At 41.2% G+C, this 26,621-nt stretch overlaps 1 protein-coding gene across 1 annotated transcript; it reads left to right on the top strand.

The window, feature by feature from the left end:
- The first annotated feature begins 5,948 nt into the window (after positions 1-5,948).
- Positions 5,949-24,809, top strand: LOC100380720 (F-actin-capping protein subunit alpha-2). Its single transcript, XM_014125643.2, has 10 exons — positions 5,949-6,215; positions 15,947-16,010; positions 19,257-19,308; positions 19,469-19,532; positions 22,213-22,419; positions 22,535-22,614; positions 23,098-23,176; positions 23,266-23,337; positions 23,476-23,538; positions 23,795-24,809. The coding sequence occupies exons 1-10, from the start codon at positions 6,084-6,086 to the stop codon at positions 23,933-23,935; spliced, it is 954 nt and encodes a 317-aa protein (XP_013981118.2). The 5' UTR covers positions 5,949-6,083; the 3' UTR covers positions 23,936-24,809.
- The last annotated feature ends 1,812 nt before the right edge of the window (positions 24,810-26,621 follow it).

The following is a 26,621-nucleotide window of genomic DNA, read 5'->3' as shown; positions in this document are numbered from 1 at the left end:
AGGGTGGCTCTAAGGTCGGCCCAGGGAGCCGGGGACGTCTCCATCACCAGCACCGTGGCCACAATCAGAGCTCTGAGAGCAGCACATCCCTGACTTTGGAAGCATGGGTCTGTGCTGCTCTTATAACACCCAGCACCTGATCGTAAGCTTCCTCTTACTGGGTAGACCTATGCAAGGACCAGCTGCCCACCCGAAGGAGACGAGAGGCTTGAGGAATTTCAGCAGGAGGACCTCCACAACGGCAAATAACATCTCATACCTGCTTCGCAAACTCCCAAGCCTTGCAATCTCCTCACCACCACTACCCCAAAGCGAAATTGCCCTACGTCGCCCATCACCATCACCAAGCCAGCTCCTGCTGAAGCCCAGCAAGCCCTCTGAGCTGTGGAGGCCTAAGGGGAGTCGGTCCACTAGCCCCACTGCTCTCCTGGACACCATCACACCCCCTTCAAACTGTGGGGCCAGAGCCCATGACCATGGCCTCACCATCCCTCCCTATCTGCCAATGACTGGAATGAACTACAAAAATCTCTAAAACTGGAAACACTTATCTCTCTCACTAGCTTTAAGCACCAGCTGTCAGAGCAGCTCACAAATTACTGCACCTGTACATAGCCCATCTATAATTTAGCCCAAACAACTACCTCTTCCCCTACTGTATTTATTTATTTTGCTCCTTTGCACCCCATTATTTCTATTTCTACTTTGCACTTTCTTCCACTGTAAATCTACCATTCCAGTGTTTTACTTGCTATATTGTATTTACTTCGCCACCATGGCCTTTTTTGCCTTTACCTCCCTTATCTCACCTAATTTGCTCACTTTGTATATAGATTTATTTTTCTACTATATTATTGACTGTAGGTTTGTTTTACTCCATGTGTAACTCTGTGTTGTTGTGTGTCAAACTGCTTTGCTTTATCTTGGCCAGGTCGCAATTGTAAATCAGAACATGTTTTCAACTTGCCTACCTGGTTAAATGAAGGTGAAATTAAAAAAAATAAAAAATAAATCTCAGGGGTGGCAATTGACCCAGAGGAGGAGAAGCAAATCTCAGATGGTGAGTTTCAATGTTTTTTTGCACTACTATTTAGAAAGTTATAGAGGAGAAAGCTTGGGGCTGTAGTGAACGGATGTACAGTATTTAAAGTGGGAATGGTGAACTGCATTGTATTTATCCAATGTGTTGTACACCTGTCAGAAGTTGACTATATTCTCTAGTCTTGCTTGCCAGACTCATGGCGCTCCACACCCCAGTTGTGTGGGAGATACACTGGGTGTTTCGAGAGACTAGGATTCTCTAACTATAGGATTGTGTGCTGTGTACTGTTTTTACTCCTGACAGAGGCCAAGCAGATGAAGAAGAACAAGAAGAAGAAGATTTACGGAGTTTCTTCTCAAGGGTTTGGAAGACCCTTACATCTTGCGTCCCCTCATGCCACATCAGGGACTGAATCTAATCAAATTAAATAAAAATTAAATAAAATGTTATTGGTCACATACTCATGGTTAGCAGATATTAATGCAAGTGTAGCGAAATGCTTGTGCTTCTAGTTCTGACAGCGCAGTAAAATCTAACAAGTAATCGAACAATTCCCCAACAACTACCTATACACACAAATCTGAAGGGATGGAATAAGAATATGTACATATAAATATATGGATGAGCGCTGGCCAAGCGGCATAGGCAAGGTGCAATAGATGGTATAAGGTACAGTATATACATTTAAGATGAGTAATGTAAGATATGTAAACATTATTATTAAAGTGGTATTGTATAAAGTGTCTAGTGATCCATTTATTATAGTGGCCAGTGATTGGGTCTCAATGTAGGCAGCAGCCTCTCTGAGTTTGTAATTGCTGTTTAGCAGTCTGATGGCCTTGAGATAGAAGCTGTTTTTCATTCTCTCGGTCCCAGCTTTGATGCACCTGTACTGACCTCACCTTCTGGATGATAGCGGGGTGAACAGGCAGTAGCTCGGGTGGTTGTTGTCCTTGATGATCCTTTTGGCCTTCCTGTGACATCGGATGCTGTAGGTATCTTGGAGGGCAGGTAGTTTGCCCCTGGAGATGCGTTGTGCAGACCTCACCACCCTCTGGAGAGCCTTGCGGTTGAGGGTTGTGCATTTGCCGTACCAGGTGGTGATACAGCCCGACAGGATGCTCTCAATTGTACATCTGTAAAAGTTTGTCAGGGTTTTGGGTGACAAGCCAAATTTCTTCAGTGTCCTGAGGTTGAAGAGGCGGTGTTGTACCTTCTTCACCACACTGTCTGTGTGGGTGGACCATTTCAGTTTGTCTGTGATGTGTATGCCGAGGAACTTAACTTTCCACCTTCTCCACTACTGTCCCTTCGATGTGATCCCTCAGCTGTTTCCTGAAGTCCACGATCAGCTCCTTTGTTTTGTTGACTTCAACTCATTCCAATAGAGTGGGCTCACATCAGGGTGTCATCAGGCCAGGGTGTCCTCAAGCCAGGCACATCAGGTAAAGCTTGTGGTGCTGGGCCAAAATCCAAGCAGAGATGTCTGCCAGACACAGAAATAACAATAAGCATAACAGTGATGACAGACCAGGTGAGGATGTGACAGAATCAAGTCATTTTGTGTACAGAGAGAACCAAAGGGGACCTGGCACTTAGGCCTGTTAACTTGGACACCAGTAGTGAGGAGGTAAGGTGCAGATACTGACCCGTTCCATGTCACCTGGTAGGAGGCAGCTACATGTCAGGTGCAGACCCTGAGTATACATTAATATAAATATACAGGTAGAATGTCTGTAAATCAGCATGAGTTGCAGCAGGAGTAGTCTCTGCATCGTAACACCATCAGTAAGGCTCTGAACTTCACATAAACTTGACAAACCGCCATGCAACATGGCAAACGTTGAAGCCAACTGAACACACTGCTAGTGTACATCATTGGCATCAGCTGATGGAGGCTGGAGCCTGGAGACAAAAAAGTGCATTCATTTTGATCGACTATTTGGACAAAATACTTAGTCAGCAATTTGAGTGTGTATTTTCACAGAGTAGGCTAATAGTTTGACTATCAGGGATTTCAGTTCTTGCCACTGTGGGCCTTTCTCACGTAAGATTCACAGGTAAAATGAGCATGGGTGATGAAGATTTATGCTTTTTACAGCTAATTCACAATGCAAGATGACAGTACCATCTAGTGGGAAGAATTAAAGCATGCATGGTGCTGTAGGAACTATACCATATACTGCATATGTGGTCAAATATAGGATTAATATACTCAGTGGCGATTTTAGCATGTAAATGTTGGTGGGGCAAACTCAATTTTTTTTTTTGTTGATGCATGCCAGCAAAGCCACTATACAAAACACTAAACATTACATTAATTCCACTATAACAGTGACAAACACTGCCAACAAACTGTTAGTGCCCACATAAAGCTGTCATAATGGCAGAGCTTTCTTTTCAGCACCATGGAGTGAATCCTTACCACCGCTACACCTGCCTATCAGCAGAGCCTTGTCTGGCAGCGAAACAGTTAATTCAGCCTCATTTACTGCCTTTTTTTTTTTTTTTAAACATAGCTGATATGGCTGACTTGCTTAAACAAATGTGGTTTGTACTGACAATTGAAATGTACAAACTATGGCATAAGGGAACGATGAGCAGATAATTAATCTGTAATTTCAATTAAGACATTAATGAGTGAGCTAAGATGGATATAGTCAATATAACTATTTGTTCAGAACTTTTGAAATGTACAGCGACAGAATTCAGAACATTGGCCGTTCTTACAGTATTCTCCCTGTACACCAAGTAAGAACCGTAGGATAAATAAAGGGGGCATATAAGCAGACAATGAAAGCTCTTACAATATGTGATGATGATATTTCTCGAAAACAGGCTATGTACACCACCAAGTCAGAACAGTAGGCTAAGTTATGAGGGAAAGGGACCAATTATTAGGGTGAGGCTCATGGGCTTCTAACGACACAGCATACACTTAGTATTACTTTCTTAGCTACAGTATACATGTCTCCATGGCATATTACATCATTTATGGACTCACTTGAAAAGGAAGGTGACGCAGCAGTCCTTCTTGTGGGCATAAATGTTTTACATTCTCTGGATTTATGGTGCTTTCAAGACAACTGGAAAATCTGAAAAAAACAAGATTTAATCATGATGTCAGTGATCTTCAGGTCGGAGCTCTAGAAAGATGCCTGAGTTCCCGACATGGAATTCCGAGTTGGATGACCTTTCAAAACATATTTTCCCAGTCGGAGCTAGTTTTTTTCCCGAGTTCCCAGTTGTCTTGAACTCACTGAAGTCTGAGATTTCCCAGTTCTGAGTTTCCAGGTGTTTTGAACGTGGCAGCAGTCATGCTGGATTGACAGCATTGCCAATGTGTTCAACCTTTTCTGGCCCATGGTGTTGCATTTGAATGTTTATTTTTTAAGCTTGGAAAAGAGACCCTTAAACCAAGACTTGGACCACACACCCTCTCCACTGAAAATCAGGCTATTGATTGCTTTGTAACGCTTGCATTTAGCCACTGATTCCTTCCAAATCACTCATGGTTGAATTTGCGATTCCCAAATTGTTGTGTATTGTTTATGAGCACCGATACGTTTGATCTATATTTTCTCTTCATATGACAAGGATTAAAAAGGATTTGTCAGTAGATTGTCGACTTGATTCATGATGACTGCTAGCTAAGATTTTGAAAGTATCCAGTCAAAGCTACTGTAGATATAACGTGATTTGACGTAATTTGATCTGTGGCCAATGACCTTGAGCCTTCTTGGATTGACACTTCTAATGTAAATCAATCGCAGCACCCAAGGGGCTTGAATTTTCAAGTTCTCCCTGTAGATTTTGCGGTGATGTAGTGTCCCCATGAGTGACAGAACACTGAGCCAATCACGTCGCAACTAGAGAACATTACCAACCCCTACGCTCTGTATTTTCCGCTTGCTGCCCCAGCACCACAGAAAGCGCTGATCTAGGCCGATACACCTGCATTTTGGAGGCTTCTTACTCAAGAAAGTAAAAAGGAAACAATGTTTGTATGTGGCTTTATTAACAAAACTTTCTTTTTTAATTACATTGTTTGCAAACTGATATGTGACACTCATTAATGCCAAAATATCTAGATTTTTTTTGTATATATTTTTTTGCTAAACAGGTGGGGCTCAAAATAAAGGGTCACCACTGAATATACTGAACAAAAATATAAATGCAAAATGTAAAGTGTTGGTCCCATGTTTCATGAGCTGAAATAAAAGATCCCAGGAATGTTCCATATGCACAAAAAGCAGATTTCTCTCATATTTTGTGCACAAATTTGTTTACATCCCTGTTAGTGAGCATTTCTCCTTTGCCAAGATAATCCACCCACCAGACAGGTGTGGCATATCAAGAAGCAGATTAAACAGCACGATCATTACACAAATGCACCTTGCGTTGGGGACAATAAAAGGCCACTAAAATAACCGACTTCAAAGGGCAAATGCTCACGTTCGATGGCCACTGGCACGCTGGAGAAGTGTGCTCTTGGGATGCGTTGAATCAACGTGTAAAACAGCTCCTCCAGTTCCCGCCAATATCCAGAAACATCGCACAGCCATTGAAGAGGAGTGGGACAACATTCCACAGGCCACAATCAACAGCCTGATCAACTCCATGCGAAGGAGATGTGTCGTGATGCATGAGGTTTTCTGATCCACTCCCCTACTTTAAAAAAAAAATGTTTTTAAAGGTGTCTGTGACCAACAGTATCTGTATTACCAATCATGTGAAATCCATAATTTATGGTCTAAGGCGTTTATTTAAATTGACTGATTTCCTTATAAGAACTGTACACTTAACAAAAGAGGACTGCACTGCTTATGAATAACAATGAATCCCTGATTGGTGAAGTGACATACAGTTTTTAATAGGCCTGCACACCAATCAAAAGCAACTAATATTGTCGCGTCCATTTACTAGTCGGAATTAGGAAACTCTGATATTTCCGACTTGCTAAATGGTTGTAGATTTACACGTGCCGCGTTCAAAAATCCATCAGTCGGAAATGTCCGAGTTTCCTAGTTCTGACTAGGATATGAATGCGGCATTTGTTGCCGAAATTGTGGGAATCCTCCCATTTGATGACGTCAGATGTGTCTCCTACAAGCTGGTGGTGCCGGAAGAAAAGATGGCGGATCATGAAGAGCAGTTATCTGATGAGGAGAAGGTAAGATGTCATTTTTAGCATCTCTTGATTTGATGACATGATATAATGTAGGTATGTGTATGCGTTTATTAAAAATATGAATCTACTGTGCATAAACGCTGTATAAACAGACCGCGATTTCTCGCTCTACTAGTCTATATTTTTAGCTCGGCAGCCTCTGCCCAACTTCCGCTCCTTTGCGAATCTCAAATGGAGACTCCTTGTACGGTCCTATCTCTGAAATAGGAACCATGCAGCGTATAACAAATAAACCAACGCTAACATCTCACCCTCCTAATCGTGAATCTTGTAACCAACGCCGTGCTGTAATTTGTTTCTTTATCGCTTTGTGTGATCATGTCTTCAACTTCTCACGATTGAGCAGATAACGTTTAAGCAAGTCTCCACCTCGATCTCTACACGCCCTGTTAGTGTTCTGTATTGTTGCAAGATATACTGATCATGTGCAATTTACTGCTGTTTGTGTGTGACGGATATGACCAGTGTTGAATCTCGGATTCAAATATTGCTAAACCAAGCTGGCTAGCATGATATCATTGTCACTAGAAAGCTAGCTAAACTGAGATGACAACAGTATCGCGGGTTGGCTGTACATTCTCATTTCCTTAAAAGGAATAGCAGTAAATTAACCACCACACTGCATAAGAAATGACTTCAGATCAATGTTCAACATTATTCATCTTCAACTAGTTTGTCCACCACATCTTAACGTCAGAAGTTTATTAGGATTTTGACAGGGCATCGTCCAATGGGTGTGGCTCCCTCTTCCCCATCAGTCACAGACATTAGCTAATCATGCTAGCACGTTAATTATTGTTGGTTGAGTGTAAGGACTGAGCCACCATATGTCGCCGAGATGTAACTTAACATTTCCAGTACTGTCAGCCCCCCCCCCCCACACACACACACACACACACGACCCAGTAAACCACATCTTCAAGTCTAGCTGGCTTCACTCATGATATCCCCACACATATTTGATCTAGCTAACGTTAGCTACAGTGCATCACTGTTGTCAGGTAGTAGGAATACAACGTAAGTAATGCTATTTAGGCCATTTATTTTGCATTCAAGTCTTCTCATGTTAGGGAAACTCTTTCAGCAGCCAACCAGCTGTTCTAGTGTCTCAAATGAATTTATCTAAAGACTCAAAGTATTCATACCGCTTGACATATTCCACATTTTGTTGTTACAGCCTGAATTCAAAATGAGTTAAATAGATGTTCTTTCACCCTTCTACACACAATACCCCATAATGACAAAGTTGAAACATGTAGTTCATTTTCCATATATTTCAAAAAACATTTATCTAATTTACTTATGTATTCACACCCCTGAGTCAATTTTTGTAGAAGGACGTTTTGCAGCAATTACAGCTGTGAGTCTTTCTTTAAACGCTGTCAAATTGGTTGTTGATCATTGCTTGATTGCTTTTTTCAAGTAGGTTTAAGTCAACTGTAACTCGGCCACTCAGGAACATTCACTGTCTTCTTGATAAGCGACTTCAGTGTAGACTTCCAGTGTAGGGCGGCAGGTAGCCTAGTGGGCCATTAACCGAAAGGTTGCTGAATCGAATCCCCAAGCTGACAAGGTAAAAATATGTTACTCTGCCCCTGAACAAGGCAGTTAACCCACTGTTCCCCGGTAGGCTTTCATTGTAAATAAGAATTTGTTCTTAACTGACTTGTCTAATAAAAGTTACATAAAAAATGTGGCCTTAGGTTATTTTCCTGCTCAGTGTCTTTCTTTTTTTAATCCTGAAAACTCCCCAGTCCTTAATGATTTATAAGCATACCTATAACATGACACTACTATGCTTGAAAATATGGAGAGTGATACTCAGCGGTGTATTGGATTTGCCACAAACATAACACTTTGTATTTTAGAACAAGAATACCACATTTTTTGCAGTATTTTGAGCCTTGTTGCTAACAGGATGCATGTTTTGGAATATTTGTATTCTGTACAAGCATTCTGTCAATTATGTTAGTATTGTGGAGTAACTACAATGTTGTTGATCCATCCTCAGTTTTCTCCTATCACAGCCATTGAACTCTGTAACTGTTTTAAAGTCACCATTGGCCTCTTAGTGAAATCCCTGAGGGGTTTTCACACTCTCCGGCAACTGAGTTAGGAAGGACACCTGTATCTTTGTAATGACTGGGTGTATTGATACACCATCCAAAGTGTAATTAATAATGTCGCCATGGTCTAAGGGATATTCAATATCAGCTTTATTGTTTTACTTATCTACCAATAGGTGCCCTTCTTTGCGAGGCATTGTAAAACCTCCCTGGTATTTGTGGTTGAATCTGTGTTTTAAATTCGCTGTTCTACTGAGGGACCTTACAGATAATTGGGTGTTTGGCGTACAGATAATTGGGTGTTTGGCGTACAGAGATGAGGTAGTCATTCATGTTAAACCCTATTGCACACAGGGTCCATGCAACTTATGTGATTTGTTAAGCAAATTTATTTTATTTTATTTAGGCTTGCCATAAAAGGGGATGAATACTTATTGTCTCAAGACAATTCAGTGTTTTTTGGGGGGGTTTTTTACTTCAAAAAATCTAGTTCTACTTTGACATTATGTGGTATTGTGTATAGACCAGTGACAAATCTAAATAAATCCATTTAAATTCAGGCTGTAATGCAACAAAATGTGGAAATAGTCAAGGTGTGTGAATACTTTCTAAAGGTACTGTGTCTGAGGAGCTAATGATGCATTAATGTGATGCATTAATGTGTGTGTTGACATTTGCCTTGTCTCGTTATCTCACATCCCTTGACAGCCAGTTAGCTGTCAGGAAACAGCTGCCATGGGTGTAGATGCAAAAGTCATAAACAAGTCCCTTTTTTTCTTTTTTTTTTCAATAACCAAATTGACAAACAAGTTATTTGTGAGACCTTATATTTGCTGCTAGGGACTGATTTATATCTCTTGAGGTGGAATACTTTTTCAGATTTGGCTTTCCTAACCATTAACATTACTGTGATATTTAGGGAAGACGGAGTTACCCCTCTGGGTTTTAGTGAACATTTGAACAAACAAAGTCTACGTTTTTTAAATGATTTAAGGAAGGAACAGTCAACGCCATAGTCGTCAAGCCATTTTTACTTCAAGTGCCCTTACGGTGCAGGCCTGCCAGCTTCCTTGTTACGGCAGAGATGAGCATCAGAGGAGATTGGCATTAGTCTGTTTGCGCTCCACTTAAGAGATGCTGCTGAACGTATCGTATCCTACCGCTGTTTCTTAGCACTGCCAGATGTGAACCTGCGTACATGTCATCTTTTAAAATGCGTGTTGATATACCCAAGTGAGGGTTGAACTTGTTCAAAGTGCCAGAGCGTACCATGGAAAAGCCTTAGCTAGAGACAATGCAGTGGTTTGTCTTTCAGAGCCCAGCAATTGCAACAATGTGGCCTAATGGCATAGAAGGCTTTCCGGCGTAGCCTACTGAATGTAGTAGGCCTATGTACGCCTAGCTCATTGAGTGGGCTCGAAGATTGCCTATAGATGGGTTCATATGGGAAGGTTAAGTGCAGCCTCACAGAGCCAGTAGGAATCGAGCTTGCAAACTACAGATATAACTGCCCAGCCCCAGGGCTGTCTCTCTGGTGTCGCCCTCATATACCTACTTGACCACTGTATCACTGTCCGCAAGTGTCTGCTCCACCCTGACTTTTAGTGACTATTTTAAACCTCAGCCATTTTAACATGGCTTACTTTGAAACTGAGAACAATGTTTGGGTGTTTGTCATTTAGCCTAAGTAATCTGAGACTTTTTACAGGAGATTGTTGTCAAGTAGACTACTCTAATATACAAACCATGGTTATCATGGCTGGACTTACAGCCACACAGTAAACATCATGATTTCTGTAGGATTGGCCTACTTCTCCTGTGTGTGTGTTTGTGAAGAATGCAGGGCCTAAGGAACACTTCTTCTCTTGTCTGTACGTGTCTTCCCTGCTGTGATAGATTTGGATGTGCAGGAGAAACAACCCTGGTGGTGCTATTCAGTCTGTAAACAGCTCCACATATAGCCTGGGCCTGCTACAGTATGACTCTGGGGTGGAAATACAGAATATCTGTTCCTTTTTAAGTGTTCACAATCTATTTGCTGTGTTACTTCTGGATTTCTTATCTTGGCAGCAGGGTGCTTTAGCCCCCCCAGCCCAAAGAAACATTCAGGCCTGCAGCGCAAACAGTAGGGCCCTATAAAATCTGCATTGCGGTTGGAATCACGGAATCCAGACATTAAAACCGAATTCAACAATATTCAAAAATGTGAACTTTGTATGAAATCAACTAAATGTATTGAACTTTTTCGAAAATCCATTAATTTGCCCAAGTTAATCATAAGACATGAACAAAATGAACCAGTGATTTGTATTTTGCTGCAACTTTCTGAAAGAGCACAGGAATGCGCATGTCTAGTCTACACTTTGTGTAGCCATTAACGACAATGCTAATGATAACTGTCTGCTGGTACATGGAAAGGCTTCCTAAAAACCTTCTCAATTTAAATGTTAACTACAATGTAGCCTAGACCTACCTGGCAGAATATCATTTGCCTCAATCTAGTGGCCATTTATTTAGAAAACTCTGCAATCACTTGAGTGCTATAGAAACACCACTAACCAAACAATACAACCTCATTCCAAAATGTCTTCGATTTTTCCCAGACCTCAAGTGGTCTCCTGATGTGGTTTAAGCATTATTGTGGACTTAGAACATTACATTTTGTTGTTTTTCTATTAAACGTGTGATAAAAAAATAAACCTGGAAAAACACAATGGAATCAGGCAAAAAAATCTAACATTTTATAGGGCCCTAAAACAGCAATATCATTCAGTTGAAACAAGAATGAACTAGCCTAATTCTGAGTTTGTTTAGGTGTCGGGCAGTAGTATTGGTAAGGGAAACACGATCTGCATTTGTTAAACTAACCATAACAAGACCAAGGGCTAGAATGTCACTGGTCTCAAGTTGTTCAAAGATGAAGATTTGTGGAAGAGCGACTATAAACAGCTCAATGGTAGACGTGTGTTTGTCCTTTGCCCCATTTTATTTTAGAGGTTCTGGTCCAGTTACTTCCAGGGGGATGATTATCTTCTTTATTTGTGGCTATTCTTCTCATCGCCTCAATGGTTGTGGCAGGACAGAGGACCCTATGCTTGCTACCCATGTATTGTTTTTCTAGTTGTACTGTGCTCAAGGTGCCTATTCATATATCACAAATATGGGGATGGATGAGAGGTGCCAGGATGGAGGATTTAGCCCCCTGGAGTATATATCTATAGGATGCCTGCAGGCCAGATACACCCCTTCCTCCTCCCTCATGGTTTAGGGTTCTGGAGTGTCCTGATAAGAAGTGTGATTCTGGGATTAGGGATGGTGCTCTAGAGCTGTGTTTTTTGGAATAACAAATGCACCTGGGAGTGTGAATGTGGTGAACCCGAAACACAACATCACTGGAGGACAGAGAGAACAGCTGGTGACTGTCTGCCCAGGAGCTTACAAACACTAGGCTCCTGCAGGGGGTCTCTCTCTGTGTGTGTGTGTGTACGCATGCATGGCTTTGTGAATGTGTTAGGCTATCGTCTAGGCCAAAATGTGTTTTAGAAGATTATAGCGAGTAGGGTGGGTGTCTAATTCCATGGCCAAATTTGAAACAAGATGATTTTAAGTCCTTTGTTGGGAGTTGATGGAAGTGTCAAAAACAAAATCCTCCTCGGAGCCGGTCTGTTCTCAGTGTTCCTGTGAAATGACCTCATTCTGTGTGCCCGCCCGCCTGGGAGTGGGTGTGATCCAAACCTAGCATCACAAGATCAAGTATTTAATTCTGTGGACACGACAGCTCCAGCTCTCTCACACCAAACAGCCAGTTAGTCAGAGACACAGCAGCATCTCTAATAAAGGACATGGTAAACATCTATAAAGGTTGCTACCATCAGTGTTTGTCTAAATACAATCCGTTGGGTGCCGTAATAGTGTAGTTATTCAGATAATCTTGATGAATTATTTTTGTCTCTGACGCTAAGTGATTTCAGTTTAAATGTCGACTACTAGATTGTCATGCTGCAGCCATATGAGGCAGTAGGCCTTTACTAAACATACTAAGTATTCAAGTAATGGTTGGCCCTTTCCTCACTTCTCGTTTCTACTGATGTTACTGCAGGGTAGACAGTAGCACTCGATGAAACACGACCACTTCACTTACCCTTTTAGCTTTGAATGGTATGATCATTAGCTGTCAGATTTAAAGTGAGGGTCACAAGTTTGTCAATTTCCTTCAGAGGTTTTGCCTCAGGCTAGCCCTACTGAGGTGACACCAGTGCCCCCCTTGTCCCAGGCTGTCACTGTCAGGTCAGCTGGCTAACTTCTAGCCTTCCTCTCCAGTCTCACCTAGTCCGACTCCTTGATCTTCACTATGGTGGGGTGCAAAAAGACCCTCAAAGCAACCTGGTGGCGATCACAGCATGCCTCTTACCACTTCCAGCAGGAATATCTCACTGATCATCCCTAAAGACAACACCTCATTTGGCCGCCTTTCCTTCCAGTTCTCTGCTACCAGTGACTGGAACGAATTGCAAAAATCGCTGAAGTTGGAGACTTTTATTTCCCTCACCAACTTTAAACATCAGCTACCTGAGCTGCTAACAGATCACTGCAGATGTACATAGTCCATCTGTAAATTACCCACCCAATCTACCTACCTCATCCCCATACTGTTTTTATTTACTTTTCTGCTCTTTTGCACACCAGTATTTCTACTTGCACATCATCTTATGCTCATTTATCACTCCAGTGTTAATCTGCTAAATTGTAATGATTCGCTCCTATGGCCTATTTATTGCCTACCTCATGCCTTTTGCACACACTGTATATAGACTTTCTTTTTTTCCTACTGTGTCATTGACTTGTTTGTTATTGGCTTGTTTATTGTTTACTCCATGTGTAACTCTGTCTGTCACACTGCTTTGCTTTATCTTGGCCAGGTCGCAGTTGTAAATGAGAACTTGTTCTCAACTAGCCTACCTGGTTAAATAAATTAAAACAACTTCTCACTTCAGTAAATCAGTTTCAATTCGATAAAGTTGTGATTGAATGTGGAAGAACAGTTAGTGTGTTTGCTCTGTCTGAAATACCTGCATTGTCTCCTGTTATGACACACACACTCTGTTAAAGAATAAAGATGGCCAAGTGATTATGATATTATTATTGTGGGCCAGTGAATTACACTGAATTGATAGTCATTTATTGAGCCCATTTCTTTTTAACTGGTGAAACAGATGCATCATGGACCATGGTTTAGTAACTAACTACTTACATGGTTTAAATTGGTTTCATGAGAATCACCCCAATAGAGTCCTAATTTAAGTGCATCATGCCTTTTATTCACGCCCAACAGACGTCGTGTTAGTGTCGCTACATCAATGTTAACAAAGTGCATTGGTAGGGTAACGCTATAATGGGGTCGAATAAGGGTAGGCCTAACGTTTTTTTTTAAAGACGAAGTTCTCTTACAATATAGACCTGACTAAGAGTAGCAGTGAAATAAAAAGGCACAGCATCTCACGATGCTAGGCTATAAGAAATACTTTGCCAAGATCAATTGCAGACTACTTGTCTCCAAAAGGCAGTACTGGTGAGTTTCAGATCTTGACAACTGATGAAACAACACCTTCAGGCTCTGATCAGGGCCTACACCCAAACAAGGGCACTGCGTTCATCCACCTCTGGCCTGCTGGCCCCCCTACCTCTGAGGAAGCACAGTTCCCGCTCAGCCCAGTCAAAACTGTTCGCTGCTCTGGCACCCCAATGGTGGAACAAGCTCCCTCACGACGCCAGGACAGCGGAGTCAATCACCACCTTCCGGAGACACCTGAAACCCCACCTCTTTAAGGAATACCTAGGATAGGATAAAGTAATCCTTCTAACCCCCCCCTTAAAAGATTTAGATGCACTATTGTAAAGTGGTTGTTCCACTGGATATCATAAGGTGAATGCACCAATTTGTAAGTCGCTCTGGATAAGAGCGTCTGCTAAATGACGTAAATGTGAATAAGAGCAGAGTTGAGTACATGTAGCTGAGGAACGAACGCTCAACTCTGTTATATCGAGGCACAGTTGAGTATGGATAAATGGGCGAGTGATTTGCTAGCGACAACTTATTTTTTACCTTTTGACTAGCCAAGTCAGTTAAGAACATTTCTTATTTACAATGATGGCCTAGGACCAGTGGGTTAACTGCCTTGTTCAGGGGCAGAACGATAGGTAAATGTAAGCATTTTAACATTTAAAAATCTGTTTGTCCTGTACAACTACGGTTCTTCCGCAGGGTGCTGAAATTCATACTATTAATAAACCTTTGAATACAACCACCGACTACTTCCTAATTTGTGCCAATTGAATCTGTCAAGGCAGCGAAGTTACGTCTCCAGTTGAGCAACACCAATTAGGAAAAAGTCAGTTGTATTCTAAGTTTTATTTGAAAGTATGAATTTCAGCACCCTGCGGAATGACCACAGTTGTAAAGGTAAAGCATTTCCAGATTTAAATGTTACCAGTATTGACTGATGGTGACTCTGTTGTAAGCAAATCGCGTTATCAGCTCTGCCTCGATATAAGAGAATGGAGTTGAGCGGTCCTCGGCTGGTTTAAACCGAGCACAGCAGATAACACTGCAGCGCCACTACGGGGCTTTCAATGAACGTGTGTTTACATTACTCTGAAGCATAATAAGGGAGGCCTGATCCAAATGGCTCCATTTTAGCAATGAACACTTATTTTACGAAGACAACGAAGACACAAGAATCCCAGAGCACCTCTCTTGCTTTCACCCTATCATCACTCATTAGTGAGAATCAATCTGCAGCCGCGCTGGGATCCAAAGCTCTCATGCAGACCACTAATAAGGGCCCCAGGGAGAGGCACACTTTCCCAGCCTGTCAGTCCAGGGGAGGTGGGGAACAGGGAAGATAGACTAGCCAAGCCCTACCCCTCGCAGAGAGAGGGAGGGGTGCACTTCACTACTAGGCTCCTCGGCACATTTTCATGCCCTTATATGGTCATGAGCCACCAGGGGAGGGAGGGGCTGCCTGCCCCGCGCTGTCAGTTTCACATGTGACCTCCAAACAGGAAATGTTGTGGTGTAGCAGGGGACAGACACAGTTATGTTATGAAAAGTGGACAACTCTCTGGGTGCATGGTGGCTGAGAAGTGAGAATTGTGGTTGTAAACCCACTGTATTTATCCATGCTTTGGGCTTAGCAACAGAAAATACAGTTCTCATTAGATGGGATTTCTTGTGTGTTTCACACTTCCCCTTATTGACAAGGTTTTTAATAACTAACGTAATCATGATAAGAGGGGATCCTCCCTCTACTGAAACCAAGTGAAACCAAAGCCAAATGACCATAAATGGATGAAAACACATCTACCTGATATATCTATCGTTGTGACATTACAAATAAATTACTTTAAACAACAAACAGATTTTAATTATTTTACCTTGGAAATCATTGCACACGCTATAGAACAGCAGAGTATGCATAACATTTTTGTATGTTTATTTGATGAGTGTGCTGAAATAGCAGTGGGCTGGATTCTAACCAGGCACTTTTTCTCTTACCATGATGCTCCTCTGTTTCATAAACAAAACAATAACAAATAAGCCGGTAATGCGGATGTCAGCTTTAAAGTGTCTGTCTTGCTGTTTTGTAGGTACGCATAGCAGCAAACTTTGTCATCCACGCCCCACCGGGAGAGTTCAACGAAGTTTTCAATGGTGAGAGTTTGTCTGTGTGTGGGGGAGTTTATGTGTGTGTGTCTGTCTATCGCCCAAAGTCAGGATACTGGTCTGAGCGCCACAACTCACAATTTACCTGCTGTAACGCCACAGTTGTAACTGGAAGAGCATCCAGTCACAGCATCATGATGAGCGTGTCACTTGAGATGATATGACACAGATAACCCTTCATCTCGAAACCACACACTGCAGAACAGACTTCTCTCTCAGTATCTCAATATTTCTGTCTCACACCCACATGCACTGTCTAGTTTTCTACTAGCCTGTTGCGGAGCATTTCTGAGAGGGAGAGACTGAGTTGCTGGCCCATAATCCCCATCAGACCATGCACTATGCTCCTAACATAAAGAATGAATGACAGAGAGTCATCACAAAGGCCAGACTGAGGATGTTTCTCAATATGCATACTACCATATTCCACACTCATGCTCCGAGTGCATTCTCCCAGGACGTTCTCTGGAGTACGTTCTTGTGAGGACGAGAGTGTGGAGAACACATAAAACATTACATTTGAGAAAGCACTCCCCCTACTGTATTACCTCATGCTGCACCTCTCCATTCACTGACCCTTCTTCCAGCCAGGACAATGGCAACAATCGACGAAACCAGATATACACAATGCAAACGTTTTACAACATAATTATTAGTTAGATATCTGAGTATCGTAATAATCTAGTCAGTGAGTTATACAGGCAAAAATAACCTAAAACTAATGTTATGCAAGGTAGATGTACATTTTTCGTTTGTAGTTACCAATTCTTCGTGGCGATCTAGCTACCTAACAGTAGTATCTAGCCAGTAAGCCCTATTGATTTATGGGTTTGCGATCAGGTAAACATGCCAAAATTAACACCATATAGCTATTAACGTACCAAGATAAAATATTGTAGTCTTGCAACATATGAGATGTGAATAGGCAACATTTCATTCTGAAGTCGGAGGGTATTTTCACTTTGCTTCAGCTCAAATTTCAATACATTTAGCGTAATATTTATTAGCATACTTTCAGATGTATCCTTCAATATGTACAAACGGGAGTACGCATTCAAAGTGCCCTCCATGCTTCGCATACTTTGATATGGACAATTTGTGTGCTTGGAGCATGGTAGTATGCATTTTGAGAAACATCCCGACTCTCTGGGTCAGTAGGGCAGCCTTGCCTTGAGGCCTCAGCCCAGTGCGTATGAACACACGGGCCGACCGGAGAGGGACAAAACCAGGGACTATTTAGCACATTGGCACACAGTAAAACACTGCCTCCCAGTTAGTGGTCACACAACAAACTACCTTCCAGTTAAAGTGGGGACTTACAAGTGGGGGCTTGAAGAGACTATTTAGAGGGGGCATTCCGAGGGCTGTGTGCGTGTATACTCCTGCCCCCGTCCATGATTAGCTTTGTCACCTCGGAGTGCCTCCTTTTCACAGCCCAACACACACACACACACACACACAGTGTCAACACTTCCCCTTTCATCTCTTTGACTTCACAGCCCTTTACAGTGTGTGAACTTGTCATGGCTGGTTTAGCTTCATCCTAGGGCTCTCAATTTGAATTGAACCTTTACTGGATCAGTGTCCCTAAACCGGGATGGTTGTTGCTCAATATGCGATCATTTGACTAGAAAACGTTGTATACAACAGCCAACTTTTCAGGACATAGACATGTCTTTATATGGGCAGAAAGCTCAGATTAACAAGAATTTAACTGCAGTGTCCAATTTACAGTAGCTATTACAGCAAAAAAATACCATGCTGTTTGAGGATTGTGCACAACAACAAAATGCATCACGGCAATGCTATTACCGTAGCATTTTTGTATCTACTCTATAGTTATGTACTTAAATGTATAAATTGAACAATTTGGCACATTTGGGCAAACTCCTGGCAGACTTGATGCAAAATTTTGTGTAGTGAGGTAATTCTTCACTGGATCAGTCTGAAACTTTGCACACACGCTGCTATCTTGTGGACAAAATCTAAGTTACACCTAGGCTCCTATCTTAATGTGTATGGCCTTTGTCTTACATTTCAAAGATGATGGTGGAAAAAAATATATAAAAAGGAAAAAAAAACATGCATTTTCTTTTACCAGATCTAATGTGTTATTCTCCTACATTCACATTTCCACAAACTTCAAAGTGTTTCCTTTGAAATGGTATCAAGAATATGCATATCCTTGCTTCAGGTCCTGAGCTACAGGCAGTTAGATTTGGGTATGTCATTTCAGGTGACAATTGGGAAAAAAAGGGTCCGATCCTTAAGGGGCATTTTTGGCATGGGGAAACATGTTTACATTGCCAAAGCAAGTGAAATGGATAATAAACAAAAGTGAAATAAAAAATTAACAGGAAACATTACTTACGAAAGTATCAAAAGAATGAAGACATTTCGTGTGTGTGTGTATAGATAGATATATCACAGTGTTGTAACGATGTACAAAAGGGAAAATAAATATGGATTGTGTTTATTCTTCACTGGTTACCCTTTTCTTGTGGCAACAGGTCACAAATCTTGCTGCTGTGATTGCACACTGTGGTATTTCACCCAATAGATATGGGAGTTTATCAAAATTGGATTCGTTTTCAAATTCTTTGTGGGTCTGTGTAATCTGAGGGAAATATGTGTCTCTGTGGTTGTACATTTGGCAGAAGGTTAGGAAGTGCAGCTCATTTTGTGGGCAGTGTGCACATAGCAAGACCTGGCTCTCGAGAAGACAGGCTGTCGGTCTCTCGCTCTTTTGGTCTCTCTCTATTCAATATAAAGGGCCTTATTGACATGGGAAACGTATGTTTACATTGCCAAAGAAAATGGAATAGACAATTAACAAAAGGGAAACATTAGTAAACATTCTCTCTCTCATGGGCTTTGTCATGGGAAACATGTTTACATTTGCCAAAGCAAGTGAAATAAACAGTCAAAGTGAACAGTAAACATTTCACTCAACCTAAAAAAAAAATATAGACATTTCAAATGGTATTATTGGCTATGTACAGTGTTGTCGTAATGTGCAAATAGTTGATGTATGAAAGGGAAAGTAAATAAATAGATTGTATTTACAATGGTGTTTTTGCTCCACTGGTTGCCCTTCTGTCTGTGAGTTTTATCCCCATGCTAGCTCTGTGACTGGAATGTTTATGTATGATAGAGAGGGATGTGATTTGATGTGAATCCTTCTGTGTGCTGTAGGTTTCTGAACTCTGACGTGTGGTTCTGTACTTCCCACAGATGTACGATTGCTGCTCAACAATGACAATCTGCTCAGGGAAGGTGCAGCACAGTAAGTGATGAAATATAGACCCGTAGTCTGCTCACGTCATAAACGATCAACAGAATGAGTATATTATTAACCAACTAGAAAGATGACCTCTTTGTTTTTCCAGAAAGTAATTCATTATTGGCACTGATTAACCTTGTACCTCTTCTGTCTGTTTCATTAGTGCTTTTGCACAGTACAACGTGGACCAGTTTACCCCGGTGAAAATAGAGAGATATGAAGAACAGGTAGGACTACAGTGAAACAAGACTTGCATGTTTTTCATCAGATTTCACAATGCACAGCCTTTATCGACTCAAAGCCTATAGATGCTAGTGACTCCAGACCTGGTATCATTAGAAACAAAGCACAATGGGGATTAACAGCTCTAGTCATGGGTTCTGAGAATAACTACATAAAGGAATAAAGCCTAGTGCCTTCAGACTTACCTTAGGGATCATGTATTATTCAATGGACTGGATATTAGCCTTGTTGCATATTGATTGTATTATGTTTTAGACACAAACAATAATTCCTCTTCTAGTACTATGGTGGTACTATTCCAGATCGTTGTGATGTTGCCTAGGTAACACAATGATATATCAATAAATGTTCTGGTTAGCACACTAGAATGAGTATCAGGAATACAGTGCATTCGGATAGTATTCAGACCCCTTGACTTGTTCAACATTTTGATACGTTAGCCTTATTCTAAAATGAATTAAATTGTTTTTTTTCACTCATTTATTACAAATAAAACAAATCACATTTACAGAAGTATTCAGACCCTTTACTCAGTACTTTGCCACAGCGATTACAGCTTCGAGTCTTCTTGGGTATGAGCCTGGCACACCTGTATTTTGGCAGTTTCTCCCATTCTTCTCTGCAGATCCTCTCAAGCTCTGTTAGGTTGGATGGGGAGCGTCGCTGCACAGCTATTTTCAGGTCTCTCCAGAGATGTTCGGTTGGGCTTTGGCTGGTCCACTCAAAGACATTCAGAGACTTGTCCCAAAGCCACTACTGTGTTGTCTTGGCTGTGTGCTGTCTTAACGCTCCTGTGAAGATCTGAAGGATCAGGTTACAGTGTGTCCGCTCTACAGCGTGCTCTCTCTCGTAGAGCGGGAAGTCGGCTGTTTTATGGTCGGTCATAAAATACACAGCCTCTATGCTCTGTAGTGTTCCAGATTGGAATGGAAACTGTGGAACACGGAGAAACACTTGGACATCAAAAGTTTGGATAATTAAACAATATTTATATTTTCGAGAATGTGCGAGTGGTCCGTGGACATTTTAAGGGACAGGCATGACGAGTGTGTTTCATTTGGTGATCTCATGAAGGACAGGAAACACTCATTACTGTCTCTTTGGGTTGTCTTTGTGATTAAACAAGCTATTTGTGAAAAGATGTGACGTTAACCCATATTTTCTCATTTAGAAGGTTTTCATATAGTTAACAAAATCAGCGCCCACGTGAGCACAGACATTACATCAGCGTCATGGAACACCCCTTTTCCCAGAAGTGCATAAAACCAACTTCCGCCAAAATTTACATTAGACCAGAAAGCATGGAGCTGTGGCTACATGTTGAAATGGTTAAGAACTACAACTTTATAGGCCACGGAGACCATACAGCATGTAGCGTTGGCTACTCGGCTGGAAATGGTTAAACTCAGACTATCAATCGCTACAGAATAAGAGCAAATCCTAGACTTAGAATTACTGGTCTGCAGCTGGAAATTACGTAAGTCTAGTACGAGAATACCGACAACCGCGGAAGCATCTATTCTATGTAACGACCATCTGTACGCCTGATGACTCCATTACAACAGACACTATCCAGAGCCTCTGAGAAAGCGACAACTACGAAAGACATTGTGACTTCTGGGGAAGTTAACCAGAGACTCTATGATGAACTGACTCTCCTAGAAAGCCAGCATCCCAGAGTCTCTGATTCACAGTTGATGTTGAGACTGGTGTTTTTGTGGGTACTATTTAAAGAAGCTGCCAGTTGAGGACTGTGAGGAATCTGTTTCTCAAACTAGACACTATTGTACTTGTCCTTTTGCTCAGTTGTGCACCGGGGCCTCCCACTCTTTCTATTCTGGTTCGAGCCAGTTTGCACTGTTCTGTGAAGGGAGTAGTACACAGCATTGTACAAGATCTTCAGGTTCTTGGCAATTTCTTGCATGGAATAGCCTTCATTTCTCAGAACAAAAATAGACTGACGAGTTTCAAAGAAAGGTCTTTGTTTCTGGCCATTTTGAGCCTGTAATCGAACCCACAAATGCTCATACTCAACTAGTCTAAAGAAGGCCCAGTTGTATTGCTTCTTTAATCAGAACAACAGTTTTCACCTGTGGTAACATAATTGCAAAAGGGTTTTCTAATGATCAATTAGCCTTTTAAAATTATTAACTTGGATTAGCTAACACAACGTGCCATTGGAACACAGGAGTGATGGTTGCTGATAATGGGCCTCTGTACGCCTATGTAGATATTCCATAAAAAATCTGCCGTTTCCAGCTACAATAGTCATTTATAACAATGTCTAAACTGTATTTCTGATCAATTTTATATATTAATGGACAGAAAGTGATTTTCTTTCAAAAACAAGGACATTTCTAATTGACCCCAAACTTTTGAACAGTGGTGTGTATGTATATTTTTATTGGGGGGGTTAAAAATTGAGACCTGCTTTGTCATTATGTGGTATTGAGGGAGGAAAAAAATGATTTAATCTATTTTAGAATTAGGCTGTAACATAATGTGGAGAAAGTCAAGGTGTCTGAATACTTTCCGAATGCGCTGTAGATCAGGAAAAAAGAGGCAGAGAGAGAAAGGAGAGCATAACTCTTTCCTTCCCTTTCTCCCCTTTTTATCTCCCTCTTCTTGCCTTCCTACGGATCTCCCCTCTCAATCTCTCTCCAGGTCTTAATCACAGAGCATGGAGACCTGGGCAATGGGCGGGTTCTTGACCCTAAAAACAAGATCTCTTTTAAGTTTGACCACCTGAGGAAGGAGGCCAGTGACCCGCGGCCCCACGATGTGGATGGCGCCATGGAGGGCTGGAGGAGTGCTGTGGATGGTGCTGTCCGGGCCTACGTCAAGGAGCACTACCCCAGCGGAGTCTGCACTGTACGTCTGGGCTGCATAACACCCATCTTCTTGATCCTGCGCTGTTAAATTTGTCATTTTATCATGTAATGTGAATTAACTGAGTACACTGAAAATGTGTCAAATCTCCCCTTAGATTTACGGCAAAACCATAGACGGACATCAAACCATCATCGTGTGTATCGAGTGCCATCAGTTTCAACCAAAAAACTTCTGGTATGTATGGACTTAAGAATTTAAAGATGCGAGATGAAGTATGTTTGTGATTTTAGTTTTCTAGTCATGTAAATGGCTTCAAACTCCCTTCAGGCAGAATCCAAAAATATTTAGCCTGTAAACCTTCTATTGTCTGGTTTACACGCTAATCACTGTTCAAACACCATCTTAGCTTGCTTTTTTTTGCTACTTGGCTAACCAGTGCCTGTTGGTTTAGAGATTGTTGGCCTCCCATTACCTTGTTGAGCCAGCCCTGATCAGGCTAATATAATTGAATAAGGACCGTGCCAATCCTCTTTGCGGTGGGTTTTACTGAGCCTAAGGCTCCCTGAGTATAATGATCTTACAGCTTCTGTACAAGATCTGATACCTCTTAGGAAAGACTGCTATGTAGTTGATAGAGGGGGAGTGAGAGAACACTCAACACACACTTTGAGAGCTTGTAGACGTACTAAATACTTAATTTCTTCTCTCTTTGTAAAGGAACGGACGTTGGAGGTCTGAGTGGAAATTCACAATTGGCTCCTCCACCACTCAAGTGGCCGGCATCATGAAAATCCAGGTGTGTGTGTGGGCGCATGGTTGCGTGTAAGGTAATTGAGTTCCAGACCATTGCACACTAATCACACACTACTCTCGGTCTGGTTGTAGGTTCATTACTATGAAGACGGCAACGTTCAGCTGGTCAGCCACAAAGAGGTCCAAGAGTCGATGTCCATTTCTGTGAGTACATCACTAAATGGAATACGTGTGGAAAAACACGTCAAAACATGTACATGCGCGTTAGTATGTATGTTTGACAATCTATTATTTGAACCTCTTGATTCACTTCCTGATTTCCACTTGGTTCCTCTTCACTAGAACGAAGCTGCAACTGCAAAGGAGTTCATTAAGATCATTGAGGCTGCAGAGAACGACTACCAGGTGTGTGGGATTGGGAAAGCTTTGACATGGACACGTGTGACTATAAAGTAGTTGCTGTAATATTTATAACACAAGATACTGAAGCATCATATTTTGTGACAAGTAATGTTGATGACAAGTGTTGTTCATATTCTTTTGTAATGTCAATACACTGTCTCTGGAAACCATCACCGTGTGACAATTCCTGTCAATTGTGTTTTTTATTGTGACACCCCAAAGCCCAAATGAATTTCCCTCCCCTCTCTTACCCCGTCAGACTGCCATCAACGAGAATTACCAGACCATGTCGGACACCACTTTCAAAGCCTTGCGCCGCCAGCTTCCCGTGACGCGCACCAAGATCGACTGGAACAAGATCCTGAGCTACAAGATCGGCAAGGAGATGCAGAACGCTTAAAACAAACAAAACGGAAAACCCCAACATTGCATGACTGGATTGTTGTATCGTCTTTGTACAAATTAGATTAATGGGGGGCAAAAAAAGGTTTGGTCTCACAGAAAAAAGTCTACTTTTATGAATGCTTTTATACAGACACTGTTAAAAACATAATCTGTATAATACATAGATGATAATCATGATATTATTATTGGCAAAATAGGATGTGGAGGACGACGTAGTACATAAAGGAGAGGGTGGAGCATAATACGTCTCAATGTATGTGTGCAATATTTATTAATATGGTGGTGAGCCCACACCTTTTCTTTGACCCAAAGAAAAACAATTCCAATTGTAATGATGAAACGATTATTTTTTGAGGAGTATCACTGTAAAATATATTTAGAATAGGACTTTATTGGCAAATACAGGATAAGAGAATCCTCTACTGTACAACACGGTTACTGTCTCATACTGTTAAGAGTCCCTCAGTTGTGTTCAATTGCTCGTACTTTTATGACATCATAATGACATCTTTTGCACAAGCGGTTAGTCACCTTTGCCAATGTTGACCACTCAAAGGTTCTTGTTACACTTCATATTGGTACTCTCCCCACGGTTTGCCTCATACGTGAACATCTCAAGCTTGCGACCCTCCTGGCTAAACTGCAGTTTAACTCCCTGACTTCTGAACTGAATGTTCATTTAGCAAAAAAAGGAGAAAACTTGACAAGCTTAATTAACAAGTCTTTAATTGCTACTAAATGTTGAATTTAAATTTACAATAAAAGGTAAAAGTATCACTTTCTCCCCAGTGCTTATTTTTTATTAAAACAGATCTGACTTATAACATGGCACATTGTAATATATACCTGTATTAAACATCCTTGTCTGACGGTTTGGTAATTTATTTCCTTGATTAATTGTGATCAGTAATGACTATGTTGCATTAAATGATATTTTCTATTTACTTACTAACTCCTACTTTGTACCAGTTTTTCACTCTCTTTAATGGAGTTTGAGAATGGCCACGTTCCAGGCTACCTACAATGCAGATGTGTTGCATAGATTATCAGATTCCTGCAATGAACATTGCTCATCCGCCTGCAACTAGCAGACTTGTAATTATGTGTGCAGGGCTAGTTGAACGCATGGCTAGTTGAACTCTTCATTGAGACAATGCTGAAACATCAATCCATGGGTGAATCAGTGCCACATTTTTAATTTGTGCCGAAATCACAATGGAAGAAAAAATATTACAAATTCAACAGGCCATGGTGTGAAATAGGCTTTTAGAAGTACCTCAATGGCAAATAGAAGTCCTAAAATAATTGCCTCCACGTTTTTATGATTGGTGCTTTAATGAACCCAAAAAATTGTTATTTCTGGTTTGTTTATCAAAGTCAGCTGGCTAACTCATTGAACCTGCTTTGTAGTATACCCCTCTATAGATGTATTTAGTTCCACATGTGGCAGAAGTGTTTACCATTGTACTGTAAAATCCCTATCAATATGACTTGATCATCTGCTCAATGTGACCGCAGAGGATTCTGAACAAAAATATAAATGCAACAATTTTCACAGATGGTACTGAGTTAAAGTTCATATGAGGAAATCAGTCAATTGAAATGAATGCATTAGGCCCTAAACAATGTATTTCACATGACTGGGAATACAGATATGCATCTGTTGGTCACAGATACCTTAAAAAAAATGGGCCTCACAATGGACCTCAGGATCTCGTCACAGTATTTCTGTGCATTCAAATTGCCATAGATAAAATGTAATTGTGTTCGTTGTCCGTAGCTTATGCTTGCCCATATCATAACCCCAACGCCACCGTGGAGCACTCTTCACAATGTTGACATCAGTAAATTGCTCGCCATACACGTACGTGGTCTGCAGTTGTGAGGCCGGTTGAAAGTACTGCCTGATTCTCTAAAATGACGGAGGCGGCTTATGATAGAGAAATGAACATTACATTCTCTGGCAACAGTTCTTGTGGATATTCCTGCAGTCAGCATGCCAATTGCACGCTCCCTCAAAACTTGAGACATTTGTGTTGTGTGACAAAACTGCACATTTTAGAGTGGCCTTTTATTGTCCACAGCACAAGATGCACCTTTGTAATGATGTTTAATCAGCTTCTTGAGTGTGGATTATCTTGACAAAGGAGAAAAGCTCACAATAACATGGATGTAAAAAAAATTGTGCACAAAATTTGAGAGAAATAAGCTTTTTGTGCATGTGGAACATTCATGGGATATTTTATTTCAGCTCATGAAATATGGGACCAACACTTTACATGTTGCATTTATATTTGTGTTCAGTGTAGGTAGCCTGGAATGTGGCCTCTGTGTAGGTTTTTCACTTTACACTTTAATTCAAATCCCTCATATCTAAGTTACATAAATGTGCACATGTTAACCACATGACAGAGTAGAATAAAAACTTTAGTAAATCAGTTTATGTGATGCTAAAAATGACAACAGATGAATTTATAGATAGAGGCTCTAGGGCAAACATACAATGTAGTATATGACTACCTTTTTGAGTACAATCCTCAAAGCAGCTGGATTCAAGATACACTACATCTGAAACATAACTTGGCTGACTGGCACGTATTCCCCCATATTGATGAGGGGGAGAAGCCCTGACTTCATTATATAAGTGTATTTACTCTGAATGCAGTCTGATTCAATTTTCA

This window comes from Salmo salar, chromosome ssa10 (assembly GCF_905237065.1).
Source record: "Salmo salar chromosome ssa10, Ssal_v3.1, whole genome shotgun sequence".
Taxonomy (NCBI): domain Eukaryota; kingdom Metazoa; phylum Chordata; class Actinopteri; order Salmoniformes; family Salmonidae; genus Salmo; species Salmo salar.
This window is presented reverse-complemented; position numbering and strand designations above follow the sequence as displayed.

What these genes read in the sequence shown, in the direction of transcription:
- LOC100380720 (XM_014125643.2), top strand. Translation starts at nt 6,084, where the DNA reads ATGAATGCGGCATTTGTTGCCGAAATTGTGGGAATCCTCCCATTTGAT. An exon ending in ACCCCAGCGGAGTCTGCACT is followed by an intron (nt 22,420 to 22,534) that starts GTACGTCTGGGC and finishes ATCTCCCCTTAG; the next exon opens with ATTTACGGCAAAACCATAGA. An exon ending in CTGCAGAGAACGACTACCAG is followed by an intron (nt 23,539 to 23,794) that starts GTGTGTGGGATT and finishes TTACCCCGTCAG; the next exon opens with ACTGCCATCAACGAGAATTA.